General features: G+C 39.6%; 1 protein-coding gene across 1 annotated transcript in view; it reads right to left on the reverse strand.

Annotated features, from left to right (window-relative positions):
* Positions 1–16,170, reverse strand: part of HHIP (hedgehog interacting protein) — a 133,142-nt gene that overhangs the window by 106,997 nt on the left and 9,975 nt on the right. The window contains exon 2 of the mRNA XM_089670497.1: positions 2,077–2,272. Coding sequence (XP_089526623.1) covers positions 2,077–2,272 — 196 coding nt within the window. The remainder of the gene's footprint in view (positions 1–2,076; positions 2,273–16,170) is intronic.

Below are 16,170 nucleotides of genomic sequence, written 5' to 3' on the forward strand. Positions count from 1 at the left end.
ATTTGGATGTATGCTTTGGGCCGTTGTCATGCTGAAAGATGAAGTTCCTCTTCATGTTCATATATGTTTACCGCTGCTCAAGGTAGAGAGACTCTCAATCTCCAAGCACAACTCCTCTTGTAGGTGCTAGCCCAGCTCATGTGCTGCATAGATGAGAACAAAGGACGTCCGATCGGCTGCACTCCAAACAATTCACTTTATTGAACCAAGATAAAACCAATAAAAACGTGTTTCACGCCAAAGACAGCACTTATTTATTACTCCCAATTATGTCCTATTACGTCCCGATACTTTTGGCATTACAAATGGAGAAACAGAAAAAGGGCGCACCGACCTAGTGCATTATCGTTTAAAATAATTTATTGAAGAAACAAAATAGGTATCATACTCACAATGGACATAATAACACAGGCATGTCAAACTGAACAAGATGTATGATCCAAACAACATCTGAGTCCATACGATGGAACCCTGGATGACAAACCGGCTAACGGGTTTCGAGGACACAACCTCTTTCTCAGAGGAAGAGGTTCTGTCCTCGAAACGCGTTAGCCGGTTTGTCATCCAGGGTTCCATCGTATGGACTCAGATGTTGTTTGGATCATACATCTTGTTCAGTTTGACATGCCTGTGTTATTATGTCCATTGTGAGTATGATACCTATTTTGTTTCTTCAATAAATTATTTTAAACGATAATGCACTAGGTCGGTGCGCCCTTTCTCTGTTTCTCCATTTGTATCCAGTGTATTTGGACCACCCCGGTCTGTTGAGGGCAGCAAGCAGTGCATATTCCAGAAAATTCCAGAACATTCCTATTGGGTCTACTAAGTCCTTTCCTAGCGCAGGAGTAAAGTGTTTGTTGAGTTACGTTTGGCATTACAGTGTATCACATGGACACACAGTTCAAGCATATGATATAATAATCACGCAGAATAAAAAAAACAAAGCTTATCTATAGTTTTGGAAAGAATGGGGAAGGTTTATGATCACTGTCAGGTTTTAAACAAGAAATGTTTTGGCTATACTTCTCCTATGGATCACAGGAGTGCAGTTCGTTCTGCACTCCTGTGACCAAGTTTCAGCCAACATCAAGCTGAAGCCCGCTGTCGGATGAGACATCAAAGATGGTTGGGATCCACCCAAAACCCTGGACTGGCTCCTGGCTCAGACTCTCAGTAATCCGCAGAGAGCCTTCCACAGGCCCACACTCCAGTGAGCGCTGGGCAGAAGAGCAGAAAGCCGCTGACTGATGGTGATGGATCTCTGCTCAGAGCAGAGGAGAATAAACTGAGAGATCAGTGTTCTTTGATCGCTCAGTTCTCACTACAGAGCCGGCAGGGGACAGATGCAGCATTGGATGGATGCTGCATCCACCTAGGTGAGTATAATGTATAATTCCCCCCCCCCCCACTTGTCCCGATGACTACTATCTATGTGAATGAAACTGAACAGATACAAATGTTAGCTTACATCTAAAAGCTTCTGTATGACAGTCTAAACAAGTCCTAAATCCAGTTACTATTTGTGGCACAAACTTCATGAATAAACCTTTATGCCTGCCCTGACTGAGCCAAATCCTCTTTAAATTGTGTCTCATATGCTCCTCGTTTAAGACACTGCAGCTTACCGTGGGAGATTTTCAACAAAATCAGCTCTGTCAAACCAAACCAAAAATTAGCAGGCAGGACAAGGTGTGGCCAAGCATTGATTGATAAACTACAGACTTCTGAATCAGCAGTGACAATGCTGATACCCACGCCCCCTTCAACATCTTCTCATTGCACTCTAATGCAAAAAGGCATGGCCTACACGACAGTGGCAACTCTACTTTGAATTCAGCAATACAATACTACTGCCACCCCAACACATTTGCTGTTGTGTGGGGAATTTTCAGAAATTTGCAAGAAAACATTTGAGCATCTACAATCACATCTTAACATTTCCACAACATATCCAATCACAAGTTAATTAGGGTCAATTGTGGTCTCGTATTCGATGTGCTATGTGAAGCTTATAGAGCAGACTACTCGGTAGGAATTAGTTCTACTTGACTTTGACCTAGAGAATGTTCTTACCTGGTATCTGTCCTCGACATGTGTAATAGAACTCTTTACAGTAGTCCTTGCACAACGTAGGTAGAACCAGTTGTCTGTCAAATGTGTCAACTCTTTCTGGTTGGTGGAAGAGGTTCTGAGCATGTGGTGAACAGTAAGCACACCTGATTTCATCAAGGATCTTTGCACATTCTGTGTTGTTAGTAACTGAGAACATCTGAAATGAAAGTAAAAATAGAAAATAAGTACTTTCCTTTGGCTTAGAAATAAAAATAAATATGGCAGACAACAATAAACACATAAGACACAACCAACGCTCATTTCTTGTTTGATAAATGAAACAGCAACATGTATAATTTATAATTGTAATTCTAGAATTTTGCTCTAAATATGCTTTGTATTTTCTGTTTCTAGGGATGCATGTTAGGCTTTCAAATGTTAACATCAAGAAGCAGAAGAACAAACAATATGCAGGTGGGTAAAATATGCATGCTTTTGATTAGAATGTTTGATCCTAGTCTTGAAATTCCTACTGTGGAATTTTCTCAATAGGGGTTCCTCTCTTGCCCTTTTTAGCTTATTTAGTTTGATAAACTCTTCTGTACATGAAGTGTTGTTGAGCAGCAAGCTTAACGTATGTGTTGTTTTATTGTGCAATACAAATGCCATCTACAGGGAATTACATTGATTTCTTGAAATATATAGCTAATGTATAATAATTCAGTGTAGTTTAATCTAAGCTTTTTGAGATATTGGAAATAATATAGCAATACAAATATATTTACAGTATATGGCCATATACCAGATAAAGGAATTTGGAACTTAAATCTCAATTACAATGCACAAACCAGGAAAGCTGGCATAATATCAATCTTAAAATGCTACTTTAAATCTCATTTTTGCCATTCTTTAATTCTTTTAATTTTTTCTCTAAAAATCATGGTTTCATTCAGCAACTTTGAATTATTCATATAAATAAGGAAGGACAATAAGGAATGTGTCAGTGCTGCAATTTCCTTGTTTCTAACTATACTGACAGAAGAAGCCTTTAAAAAATGAGTTAGATATTTTTGGTCTAATCAGGCAAACAACTCGTATGGTAAAAGGTAGGAGTCTGCCCTCTGACCATTTCTTGGGAATAGTCTACTGTGCAGGTTAGAAATCATGTTCTTATTGCTTTTTTCACTAGACAAAAGTAGCATGGGTGTGAGTTTGTGGTGTCTGAGGGCATACAGTACATTTGCAATCACACCACAATTCATCAAATGATGAGTTTGTAAACATGCAAAAGAACTTACAAAGCAGTCTAGGTTTTATTTGTAGGATTTCTACAATCTCAAAAGTCTGGTCCATGAGGCAAGTGGCTATTCAAACTGTGTGAGTGGTAATGAGCAGCTTGAAATTTGGAAACTTTGAATAAAGTCACCTAAATCTCCTAATGTTCATATTGAGCGAAATTCATCAGAGGGCAAGCGCAGATGGCCTGCCAGTGTACCAGGGATGTGTTTAATACAAACACATGGTTAATATTTTTTTTAGTGCAGCTTTTTTTTCCGTTTGATATGTCTTGTTTTTGGAATATACTGTATCTGTCCATCTAAGGCTCTACTCCTAGAACTTTTTTAAAAATAATTTAGTTGTGAAACTAGTTATCTACTGTGGGGTAGAATGGTCATCAGCACTGATGCCCCTGTCCTGGACTAAGAAAAAAAGGCCCATTACTAATTAACTGCCCCTATTAGATGAAAGACAAATATTTGTTTCAATACTCAAATTTTCAAAACCCAATGACTGCTCAGAAGTTTACAGACTATCTGAAAACTTAGGGCTCTTATCTTTAATATTAGTCAAAAAAGTCCACATTAGCTATGTGCTATTTCCCCTATTCCCCTAAGGCAGGCCATAGACAATGCAATTTTCTGTCCTGGGTTGGTGTTAGGGGGGGGGGGGGAAGAGGGAGCCATTGCTACCAGGAGAAAACAGTGTTTATTGCCGCTGATAATCACATGAACAATCCAACAGACAGGTTGTGCCCATGTAGTATATAATTGGGTGCAATCACCCTGCCCATAGATGATTCGACTCTCGCCCTGTCCTTGCTGAACCAGTTGAGATTCAAACTATTTATGGGCGGCTTAAGAGATGACTACTATGGTTGACTTTGCAGGTCTTTGGGAGACAAGACTCATCCAGATCATCCACCAGTTCAATCAGGGTTGAGAAATAATCATATTTGTCAATGGTGGTTGGAAATTCATAGATACTGCATATTTTTTATGTGCAAAATGAGAGAAATTAAAAATTTATCTAATTTAGTTTCTAAAGAACTAAAAATACGAATCGAATACGAATTTTGGGCAAAATATAAGATGGCTTTCAGAAGACAGCAGAGTCACACATCTTTACAGAGAGATATCTGCATTGGTTATCTTCATCCTCATCTTTTTTTCCCATGGATAGCTAAGCCATTCCAAAGAGCTATTAATAGTTTTATTATTAATGCATACTGTTTAAACACACATTTTTTTCTATTGTGGAAACATATTTACACACATTTGGAATCATTATTTGCTCCTTTAGTGCATAAAGACCTTTTACATTATGCTTAGGTCCAGGAAAGTAAACGTTCATATGGAAAGCGTATATAGCTGCAGCATGATCAGACTGTCAATGAAAAGACTGGGAGCCAGTTGCACGTGTTAACACTAACACCCCAGTCACATCAAGCCTGACTTTGAAATCATGCGACTTACAGTGAAGTTGTATGATTTCAAAGTCGGGTGATGTGCCGATTTCAGGTGTGATTTGCAAGGCATCTGACACAGATGTCTATGCAAATTGCACCAAAAGTAGTATATTTACTACTTTAGAAATCGGTGCGGCTCCGACCAAGACAGAACCACACCGATTTGACTGCTCTAATTGCGGACAATAGGGTGCGACTTGGCATACGATTTGCAAGTCGCATGCCATGCACATCACATTCCAAGTAGCACCCGATGTGACCCGGGGAGGGAATAGTAGAAAACGCCTCACGCTAGTCCCCTCTCAAACATCAAACAGAAACACAAATGCATGAACATCTCACAGCTGTAAAAAAAATCCATATAGGAATTCTGTTTGTTTGGATGTGCAAACAGTCACTACACCCTTGCCAGAAATGGGTTACCCAGTAAAATAATTTCAATACTGATTCAGTTTACCACCTCTATTATCAAACTTTCAAAACCACTTGTGACCTATAGTATAAAAACGGAATTGATACTGTAATGCCACTTGTTAAAAGGTGCTGCTTCCTCTGAGTGAAAAGTACTTAACTGACAAAAAAATAGATACACTGCTCAAAAAAAATAAAGGAACACTTTTTAATCAGAGTGTAGCATCAAGTTAAATAAACTCCTGGGATATAGATCTGGTCAGTTAAGTAGCAGAGGGGGTTGTTAATCAGTTTCAGCTGCTGTGGTGTTAATGAAATTAACAACAGGTGCACTAGATGGGCAACAATGAGACGATCCCCAAAACAGGAATGGTTTTACAGATGGATGTCACTGACATTTTTTTCCCTACTCATCTTTTCTGACTGTTTTTCACTAGTTTTGCATTTGGCTAGGGTCAGTGTCACTACTGGAAGCATGAGGTAATACCTGGACCCTACAGAGGTTGCACAGACAGTCCAACTCCTCCAGGATGGCACACCAATACGTGCCATTGCCAGTAGGTTTCCTGTGTCTCCCAGCGCAGTCTCAAGAGCATGGAGGAGATTCCAGGAGACAGGCAGTTACTCTAGGAGAGCTGGACAGGGCCGTAGAAGGTCCTTAACCCGTCAGCAGGACCGGTATCTGCTCCTTTGTACAAGAAGAAACAGGATGAGCACTGCCAGAGCCCTACAAAATGACCTTCAGCAGGCCACTGGTGTGAATGCTTCTGACCAAACAATCAAAAGAAGACTTCATGAGAGTGGGCTGAAGGCCCGACATCCTCCAGTGGGCCCTGTGCTCATTGCCTGGCACCACAAAGCTCAATTGGCATTTGCCACTGAACACCAGTGGTGTCCTGTGCTTTACACAGATGTGAGCGGGCTCACTCTGAGCACATGTAACAGACCTGAAAGGGTCTGGAGAAGCCATGGAGAAAGTTATGCTGCCTGTAACATTGTTCAGCATGAACCTTTTTGGTGGTGATTAAGTGATGGTCTGGGGAAGCATATCCATGGAGGGATGCACAGACCTCTACAGGCTAGGCAATGGCACCCTGACTGCCATTAGGTATCAGGATGAAAGCTTTGGACTGATTGTCAGACTCTACGCTGGTGCAGTGGGTCCTGGGTTCCTCCTGGTGCAAGACATTGCCCAGCCTCATGTGGTGAGAGTATGCAGGCAGTTCCTAGAGGATGAAAGAATTGATACCATTGATCAATTCCTAAATTCATTCACCATTCCTAAATCCAATAGAATCCCTCTGGGATATCATGTTTTGGTCCATCCGACATCACCAGGTTGCACATCAGACTGTCCAGGAGCTCAGTGATACCCTGGTCCAGATCAGGGAGGAAGTACCCCAGGACACCATCCGTCATCTCATTAGGAGCATGCCCCGACATTGTCAGACATGCAAACAAGCACATGGGGGCCATACAAACTACTGAGTACAAAGCTGAGTCGCTGCAATGAAATTTCAGCAAAATAGATTAGCCTGTTGCATCAATTTTTCACATTGATTTTCAGGGTGTCTTTGAATTCAGTCCTCTGTAGGTTGATCATTTTCATTTCCATCAAAAGATGGGGCATGCTTACGTTCCTAACACATTACCCAGTCCATATCAGTATAGATATCCATAAGTGTTCCTTTAATTTTTTTGAGCAGTGTAGTTATTGTCCCCTATGTTTGTGCAGCCATTTCATCTAAACAACTGAACAAAAAGCAGTATTTATTACTTGGTATGTGGAATACAATATGCCACATTTATGGATGCCAGTACACTGATGGAGTCTAGCAATAAGGACTCCAACAAAAATTACATTTCTGTGTTTCAGACTGCTGGAGGCTCCTTTTATGTCATGCAATTTATTGTGATTTCATAGAACATTGAATAGCTTCATTTAATAGAATATGTACAAGAAAATAGCTATGTTGCCCAAACTGCCCCTTAGTAGTAAAATTCATGCACTGAAAAGAAAGTATAATTGGAAGAGATACCTCAGTTCTTGGCACAATGCAATGCCTTCTATTGAACTGTCAAGTAGAATTATTAATGAATGTTGCGGGTTGATAGAAAACAAATCTTTATAAATGCGAGATGTGGAACGGGCTTCCATAAATTGTCAAAACTGAACTCCGCTATTCTTTATTTTGTGTGTCTCATGCCATTCCAACACAGCAGGAGTCTAACATCTTGTTCTGTGTGAGGTCTGCAGTAGAATTACCTTTCTGGAAGATTGATAGAGCCATCATTCCAGGTTTGGTTTCAATAAACTAATACTCTCTGTGAAGTCAATTATAACGCCTTAGGGTCCTATTTAGCACACGAACTATTGGACTGGCATGTGAGACATGCTGTATTTCTTTAGGACATAGATTGAACTATCCTTGCTTCTTTCTCAACCAGGCCTTTTTCTCTTTCTAAGATCAAGATCCACTTTATTCCTTCTCTACTGCAAACAATTGTTTTAGTTAAATAGTTCAAGTCTAGCTAAACAATTACAAAACGTTATCATTTACAGTACTGAGAGATACTATAATGTTTTGGGTCAATTTTTACATTTCTACTAAATTTATACAGGTTTTTTTTAATAACAAATAAGAACTGCATGACAAAGAATTCCCAAAACACTATGAGTTAGCTAGAGAGACAGCACAGCAGAAATAGCTTCCATTCAAATCTAGCAGTCTCGTTGAAACTTCAGAGCTCTTTGATGAAAGATTAGTCATTGGGGTTGATTTGCTAAAGGCAAATAGACTGTGCCCTTCACAAGTGCCATTGCATGTATTTTCCCAGAGCTTAGTGAATGTGGTGAAGCTTCACTTTGTAAACAAACAGCATTTTGGTTGCTCATGACTGGATGATGGAAATCAGCAGATCTTCACCACATTCTCTAAGCTCTGGGAAAAATTAATACAACTGCACTTTAGTAAATCAATCCTAGTGTGTGTGTGTTGGGGGCGAGGGGAAGGGGGGTGTACCTGTATGTGTATATGTAAATTTGGCATCAGGCAACTGACCTCTGTAAACCTACAGTTCTACCTACTAGCTGTATAAACGGCTGTATACTATTCCCAAGCAATATTTACTATTTTTCAGACTCAGATATTTGTTGTACTTGGATGCAATATTTGGAAGACAATATTACTTTTTTTGGCCTTTTGGCAGAAAAATGCAGTCTGCCTAAGGATGCCCATAGATTATGGAATTTTTTTTCCTTCAACCATGAGTTGAAGGAAAGAAAATCACGCGATTTCCCCATCAACATAATCGGTGTTGATTAAGGGAACCCCTCCCGCTGAGCTATTTTATTCTGAGAGCAGTAGGTTTCCCCGCTGTCAGAATACAATGATCACTGCTGAATGCTATAGTTGCTGACCTGACCCGAGTTTTGGTTCATCTATGGTCAGCTTTAGTCATCATTTTGCTTTTGTGGGTTCTGGATAACAATTCTATTCAAGTAATCCTTCCTTTTTCAACCATTAGAAATGTACCCTTATTTCCTTTCATTACCTTTATTGAGGAGTAGTGCTGCCACTTGAAAAACAGCATATAAGTGTTTAAAAATTAATATTATGCATTTGGTAATTTGTAGTCTGACTATATGGCTCCTTTAATAGAAAATGTAATGTAAAATGGGCAGTAAACTGTATGTCATGTTAATTGATTCACAGTTGATACCATTTTATTGTAAGCTGAAGAAGCACTTGAGCAGAAGTTTAAAAATCTGACCTCTTCAACTCTATGGGGCTTTGCCATCCAAGCTTGTGAAAATCTGTGTATTTCTGTTACTGAAGTCATGTACACTGTATGTTTTTGCCAGTAATGCCCACAACTCACACAAGTATGAAAGGGAAAATTTACTGAAAGCCTGCACAGATGTAAACTGCATGCAAACATATAGAACTATTTCCTATCCCAAAAGGCTGCAAAGTTAAAGTTATTTATGTACTTAGTTATCAGAATTCACAAAAGTTAGTAATCGAGTAAACAAACCTGTGGTTTTCTCATACAAGGCAAATTAATAGGTTCACTCTATGGCAGGTACACTAGGAGGTGTTTTCTCCTTTTTTCCTATGGACCTTTGCCCCAAACTACTGCCATAGCCTGGGAGAATACCCACTACTACCAAGAGAGAATACAAGACTTTCCTGTTGCCTACCCACAAAGCACTGCCTGATGCCTAAGTGGCTATGCCAAACCACCGTAGCAGGGTTGCAGGGGCAGTAGAAATGTTGAGTGGACTGTAGATTGAGGTGGTGGGGGAGCACAAGAATTGTACATAATTCTTAGGGTTCCCATATTACACTGAACCTGTTACTTTGCCCAGTATGAGCCAAAACAGCTTAATTTTAATATAGAAATTACATTTTACTAATTACTCTGAATTCAGGAGGAACAATATATTACTGATAAAAGTATACTTAAAATATAAACATATCTATAATCTCATGTAAGATTTAAGATGATGTAGTTCAATAATTCATTTTTTCTTGTTCAAAGGTTTTTATTCAAGTTTTCCATACATCTACAATGGTGGATGCGATGTACATTACACCATAGTTACAGTATACAAGAGGCTGGAACCAGATAAGCACTAAAATTAGTTTTTTTTAAGGCCATGTTTGCCTTTAAGGAAAAAATATTAAATACACATATTTTTGCAGAAAATAAACGTTTATTTATTTTTTTGTTCTACAGGAACCTGCAAAGCATTGTACCCAAGATCAGTGGATTGCGGGTGCATTGTCAGGCTCCTGCAGACATTTCTTCCAGCTTTCTTGCCCATACCTCTGTACATGCTTTTTGTCTGAAAGCTGAAGGAAGTTGTAACCGACCCAGACTGTGCTTGGGTACTTCCGCTGGAATACCGCTTCCCCGTCCAAACACCGACCACAGACACCACAGCTGACCACACAAAACTAGACAGCACCAATCTTGAAGTAATCCAGAAAGTAGACTAGTTTATTTTAACACAGATACAAGATATATACACTCAGGGGACAAATCCCCCCTCCCTGCATAATGACACAGGGCGGGGCAATCTACATTTAGTAACAAGAGACACACAGGTATTCAAACTTCACACCAGCAGACAGTCCCATCAGGAGGGAGGGCTGCTGGAGACACCCCCCCACTAAGCTAATACACATAAACACATAAATCCCATAATAGCTTGCTCCCAAGCAAGACAAACAATAGAACAATGGGATGCAACCACATAACACCAAACAATTCACAACCCCCACCCCACCTATCTCTTAGACATGTCTATACAATATTAGGACAGATCACCCTGTACCCCTAAGAGGCACAGGGTGACTTACACATAAGAGGGATATGGGGAGCTGAGACAGGGGTCTCCCCTACTCTCCAAAGTGAGCTGGGTTCCATGGGCCCCCAACCCAAAGTGTAAGAAGTGTCAGTGGACTATGAGGGCACTCAACAGTGCCCTTGCAGCCCATTGAGACCTAATTGCCATGTGCCACGGTGGCAGATTATTCATTCACAGATACCTGTGAATTAATTACAAGACTGTGTGGGCAGAGCCACGTATACCCACGTCAATTTTAAAATGTGACAGTGACAGTGGGGGAGGATCCCCCTGCCAACTGTCATGGGAAAGGGATGGTGGGAATGGGGGGGGGGGTAGCTAGAACATGTACATGTCAAAATACAGATGTAAAATTTTCCAAAGGTAAACTTAGCCTTAGCCTCTAAAGCTACTTCTGGCCAACAGCAAAGCAATTTTTGCCTATTTGTCCTGTAAAAATAAACACTAATGAAGTGTGTGCAATGTGTATCCGGTACTTTATTGTTTAATACTTTCTTTCCACCTACCCCCATACAGTATAGTCAGCACTGAATGTCCGGCGATGAAAATTACAGTTCTCACTGAAATACACAGATCACAGGCAAGGCATTCTGTAAAGCTGGCCATAGATGGTTTGAATCTCGGTCAGTTAAGCAGGGACCGGCCAAGATTTCAACCATCTATGGCCAGGCTGATTGTACCCATTTCAATTGTTGTACGACCTGGGTATAACCAGCCTGTCAGGTTTCTCATGCAATTATTGCCAGTGGCTATAACCGCTAGCAATAATCACTGTGTTTCCCCGACAGGAATGCCTCCCCCTTGTCCCCCCCGCTCCTCTACCGGGAGAACACAATCGCTCCGCAGGATCGATTCCCCAAGGAACACTGACTGTGTTGATGGGGAAATTGAGCTGTGGTTACAGGAAAAAAATCACATCATATATGGCCTGCTTCAACCCCCAGACTAATAAAGAATTATATCAAACACAGAAGTCTTGTCTGAAATGGCTCTAATTTGTTGTTTACGCACACACTGGAGGTAATTATCCCCAAAGTGTGTCCCTGAATTCAATTGCTAAAGAGTTCAATTTCAATTTTAAGTTAGTGTGTAAATAAGTTATAATAGCCTGGCTGGAGTTACAAAAGACCCTAGGAGACATTGTTTGTTTAGTCAGATGAGACTGACAAAAGCTTTTGTCTATAAAGAGCTAAAGCAAACAAGTGATTGTAAAAGAACACACTTGAGAACCATAATCACACAACATCTCTTGACAGCCTTGGCTGTGAATTCTCCATGCTATACAGTAATGGACCTTGACTGGAAGAGCAGCATGGGTCTGACAATCAAGGTTTTAAGCACATGTGCAACACATCTCTTCTACCTCATGAATTTACATGTCTTACATAAAGACACTAACACAGAGTCAGATTTAACACAAAACAAATTATTCTAGTGTAATCATGCAACAATTTGACATGTGTAGGAGTGCTAAAAAGTATAAAGCTCATCAGATCTGAATATCAGACCCTTGATGAGATGGGTTGGAAACTTCTGTCTAAATCCCTATTTTACTTTGCTAATAATACAGAGAAAATCACTATGCAGCATATTATCAGAATGTGTGGAAAGGTCAACTGCCATGGGCTCCACAGTGGATGTGCAGATATATTTGCACAATATGTTTTAAAAGAACACATTCCTGCATGAATGATCAGGATGCATTTGTAACTTAATGAAAAACTTTGAGTTTTTTATGGGTGAACAGGATATTGCTGTTAAAAAATGAACTTTTGAAATGAAATCGAACGGATTTCCAGTTTTATCTCACAATTTCAGAATAGCTAAAACAGCCTCTAACACCTTGGAAACTTGTGTCTGAGTCAACTACCTCCATGACATTATACAGACTATCCGCACAGTTTACACCAAGCAAAAAAGGGGACGCTCCTATTGTGTTATGAGATATGTAAACACTGATAACGGGTATACTTTTTTAAGACTAGTAAGAGGGTTTCTAGGATGCCCACAGAAACTGTCAGTCAAGGGCCAGAACGGGACAATAATCCAGTATCAGTGGAACAGGCATGACAGCCCTAAATATGGAAGAAAGCAATCAAGTAGGTTAGAAAACCAGATCCAGTTAGCACTGCTTGCCCCCCAGAGCCAAAACTGACTACAGACCTCTTGTTTATGGAAGAAACTGGCACATGGGACCCTGTGAGATTGCAGGATTGTGAATACATATCCAACCACTCACTCATGTCTTTAGGAAACTCTACTTTGAATGTTAGCAATCACACCCATAAAAGATCTATTTACTTGTCCTACACCTCTACTATTAGCAGAAGAGAAAGGTTATGGTGATTTTGGCTTTGCTTTGACAACAAACAGCTCTTTAACTTCCTTTAGGTATCAATGATATTGATTGATGGAACCTTAGGCCATGTTTTCTTTTTTTCTCCAACAAAAAGATAAATTGAATGAAATTTCCAAAGCAGAATATTCTGAAACTGAGGTCTCCGTTATATTGATATAATTTCTGCAACACATATTGTACAAAGTGGACAAAATTCGCACCTGACATTTTCTCCCTTGATTGGGACCATAAGTGCAACCAACATAAGATTTCAGACATCTCTAGCATTTGAACAAATTTGCAAAGTGAGCCAAAACAGCTAATTCTTAGTTCTGTTTTAAATGGGTTCAATTATCTTCTTGGCATGTGTATCAATTGCATATACTATCAGCTAGTGTAAAATAAATAATATTGATTTATGCAAGAACATGCCATAATTCTGGACTGAGATGCTGAAACAATGAAAATAAAGACCTCAAACAATCAGGAGATGCTTGGAACCATCTGTTTGCAGTACATTTTAGTCACTGTGTAACCTCAGTGGTCCTGGAACACTATAAACATGAGGCTCTATCCATGTCTAGAATCATAAACTGCCCCTGGTCATGAGGAGAATAATGGGCAAACTGACATTAAAACCTGCAGCAAGACAGTTCTCACTCATTTGAGTTGAGAAAAGGGGCCTAGCCCAAATTCTCCCTGAAAAGCCAAGAACATTTGGACAGAGTGTGAGGACTGAAGGAGAATGATGTTCTCCAGTTTCACCCATTAGTGAACCAACTAACATACACAATGGTGTTGTTATTCTTTTGCCATAAGCAACAAGACTCTGTGTGTGGGCAGCAGTTTAGTGGGGAGGAGGAGAAGTCGACCCCTTTTTGTCCTATTGATTTTGTTCTATTTGCATGACTTGAGCAAATTAAATGATGCAATATGGCTTTTTGTTACAAAACAAAGTGAAAGATACCACCCAGACACATATGTTGATTCGTAGAAGCTGTTTACATGAGAATAGAATGAAATCTACCGTGAACTAAGCATAAAAATTCGATTCAGCAATGGCCATTTTTCTTTACAGTGCTTGGGCCAGAAAGGCTGTAACACAAGTTTTCCAAGACTCTCTCAGGCCTTGACAACAACACGCTTGCCACTAAGGAATGCTTAATTAAACTAAAACCAGAATAAGGAAAAAATAAAAGGGACACCTGATGGTTTACTTCACGTGCGCTGATTCCTAATTATATGATGCCTTAAGACCAATACGGATAAGTGCACAATACAAAGGGTACATTTAACACATTCACCCTTGAATAGTCTGTTCTTCATTGTCTAAACAAAGCTTTAAACAGCTCTCTATTTCAAAAAGACCTCAAACCTGCCAAGGGCATGCCATCATTTAAAGGACAGTTTTAAAATCAACCGCATCTCGAACTAGTTAATGCTCAAATATAGACAAATAGTGAACATTAAATGTTTTGCATTTAAGGTACTTCTTGATATTCGATGACCATTACCCAATATTAGGGTTTATCCCTCCTTTTCTTGATAACTGGATGGTGTATGTAATATAAACGATCACAGAAGAGAGACATAGGAAACAAGAGCTGAACACTAAATCTAAAATCCTAACTGTAAAATTTCATCAAATTTTCCAAAAACAAGCAAGCATACATCCAGCGCCTCTGTCAGATACAAAGGATGTCTTATTTATAGATATACAGTTGCCTGATTAATCACATGTTCAAGTTTGTATCTATGGGTAGCCTTAAGTTTTGGATAGACTGATAACAGATACTTTTCCAACACAGGTATTTGAAAATTTTTCATACTGGAAATGATAAATAATATTTCTTGACACCCGTGTGAGACTGAAAATAAAATGCTGCCCTGACTTACTAAGCACATTATCCCCCATTTATATTATAGACTGTGCTAAACCCACATGAGATATTACCTTTACAAATTGGTACCACTGCTGACTCAACACAGTACATGGGAAATACAGAAAATGTAAAGATCTTGTGGAGCTCAATACATTGAAAGACTATGATAGATTTACAAGGCATGTATTATTGTATTTTATATCTGTGCTGGTATAACACTTTATAATGATGTGAAACCGCAAGGCTCTCACAAGCTTTTTTTTTAATTAACAAATGAGTGTTTTGATTGGATTGCAGTTGTATATAATGACTTGGCAAGAAATTTCAGCCTTAAGGTGGCAATAGCTGCGTAGACTTTCAAATGAAAATTCTTAGGTAAAGAATGTTCTAAAAATATTTGTTTTTCTAATCAATGACGAGGAAATCACTGATGAGAAAATTCCAAGGAGCAGAATGGAAAATTTTTTTTGAATGAACAAATTTCTAACAGTGTATGTGGCTTTTGCCCAATAAAGTACATTCATTCCAAAGGACATGAATGTTCTGATAATTATCACACAAATTTTCCTAAGAGTTTTCTTAGGACTTTTTGATTGAAATTCTATCCATCTATGGCCACCTTAGATTGTACAAACAGCCAGGGTTAAGTGAAAAGTCAAAATGGGATTTTATCCTATTTATGTCACTTGTGATAGCACCTGTACGATTGTAAGTGCGCTTTGGATTACTTAACTGTCTGCTTCCATGGCCACTCATGACTCTGATTGCATGTACCACCTTGGATGTCCATTTTCCTGCCAACAACTACAGAGCCTGTCAGCCTTTTATTGATTTGTACAGGGTTCCTGCCCAGTGCTTAATGTACATGTCAGTGATTCCCGCAGGAGATTGACTCTGAATCCTCACAATGTCTCACAGAATGGCATGACATTGGAATGGACATTTTCTCTATGGTGCCCATTTACATCAATGCAGCACAGAATGGCACATTTTTGGAAAAGGGTACTGTGCAGTTGCAGGGCGATTTTGGCCCCACAGTTTTGAATGGAAATGCATCAAAAACACATGTACATGCATTTTAATGTGCTTTTGCAGGCTGTTAAGGAGCCAGTGCCTGCTGGGGTCCTTATAACCAGTAACTTATCCCTGCTGCCAGCCAGGGATTCCTGGCTGACAGCAAGGATAGATCATTGGTTGTTAGGGATCCGGCACCTGCTGTACATCCATCATCAAGGGCATGGTATGGATTTTAGGGGAGACTCCGCAACATTTTTTTTGCATGGGGTCCCTCCTAAAATCCATACATGAGCCAAAGGGCCTGGTAGGCTGCTTAGTTTACATTCTGCTGTTAGCCAGGAAT

The sequence above is a fragment of the Staurois parvus genome, unplaced genomic scaffold (assembly GCF_062004578.1).
Source record: "Staurois parvus isolate SC_StPar_1 unplaced genomic scaffold, SC_StPar_1.0 ptg000090l, whole genome shotgun sequence".
Classification (NCBI taxonomy): domain Eukaryota; kingdom Metazoa; phylum Chordata; class Amphibia; order Anura; family Ranidae; genus Staurois; species Staurois parvus.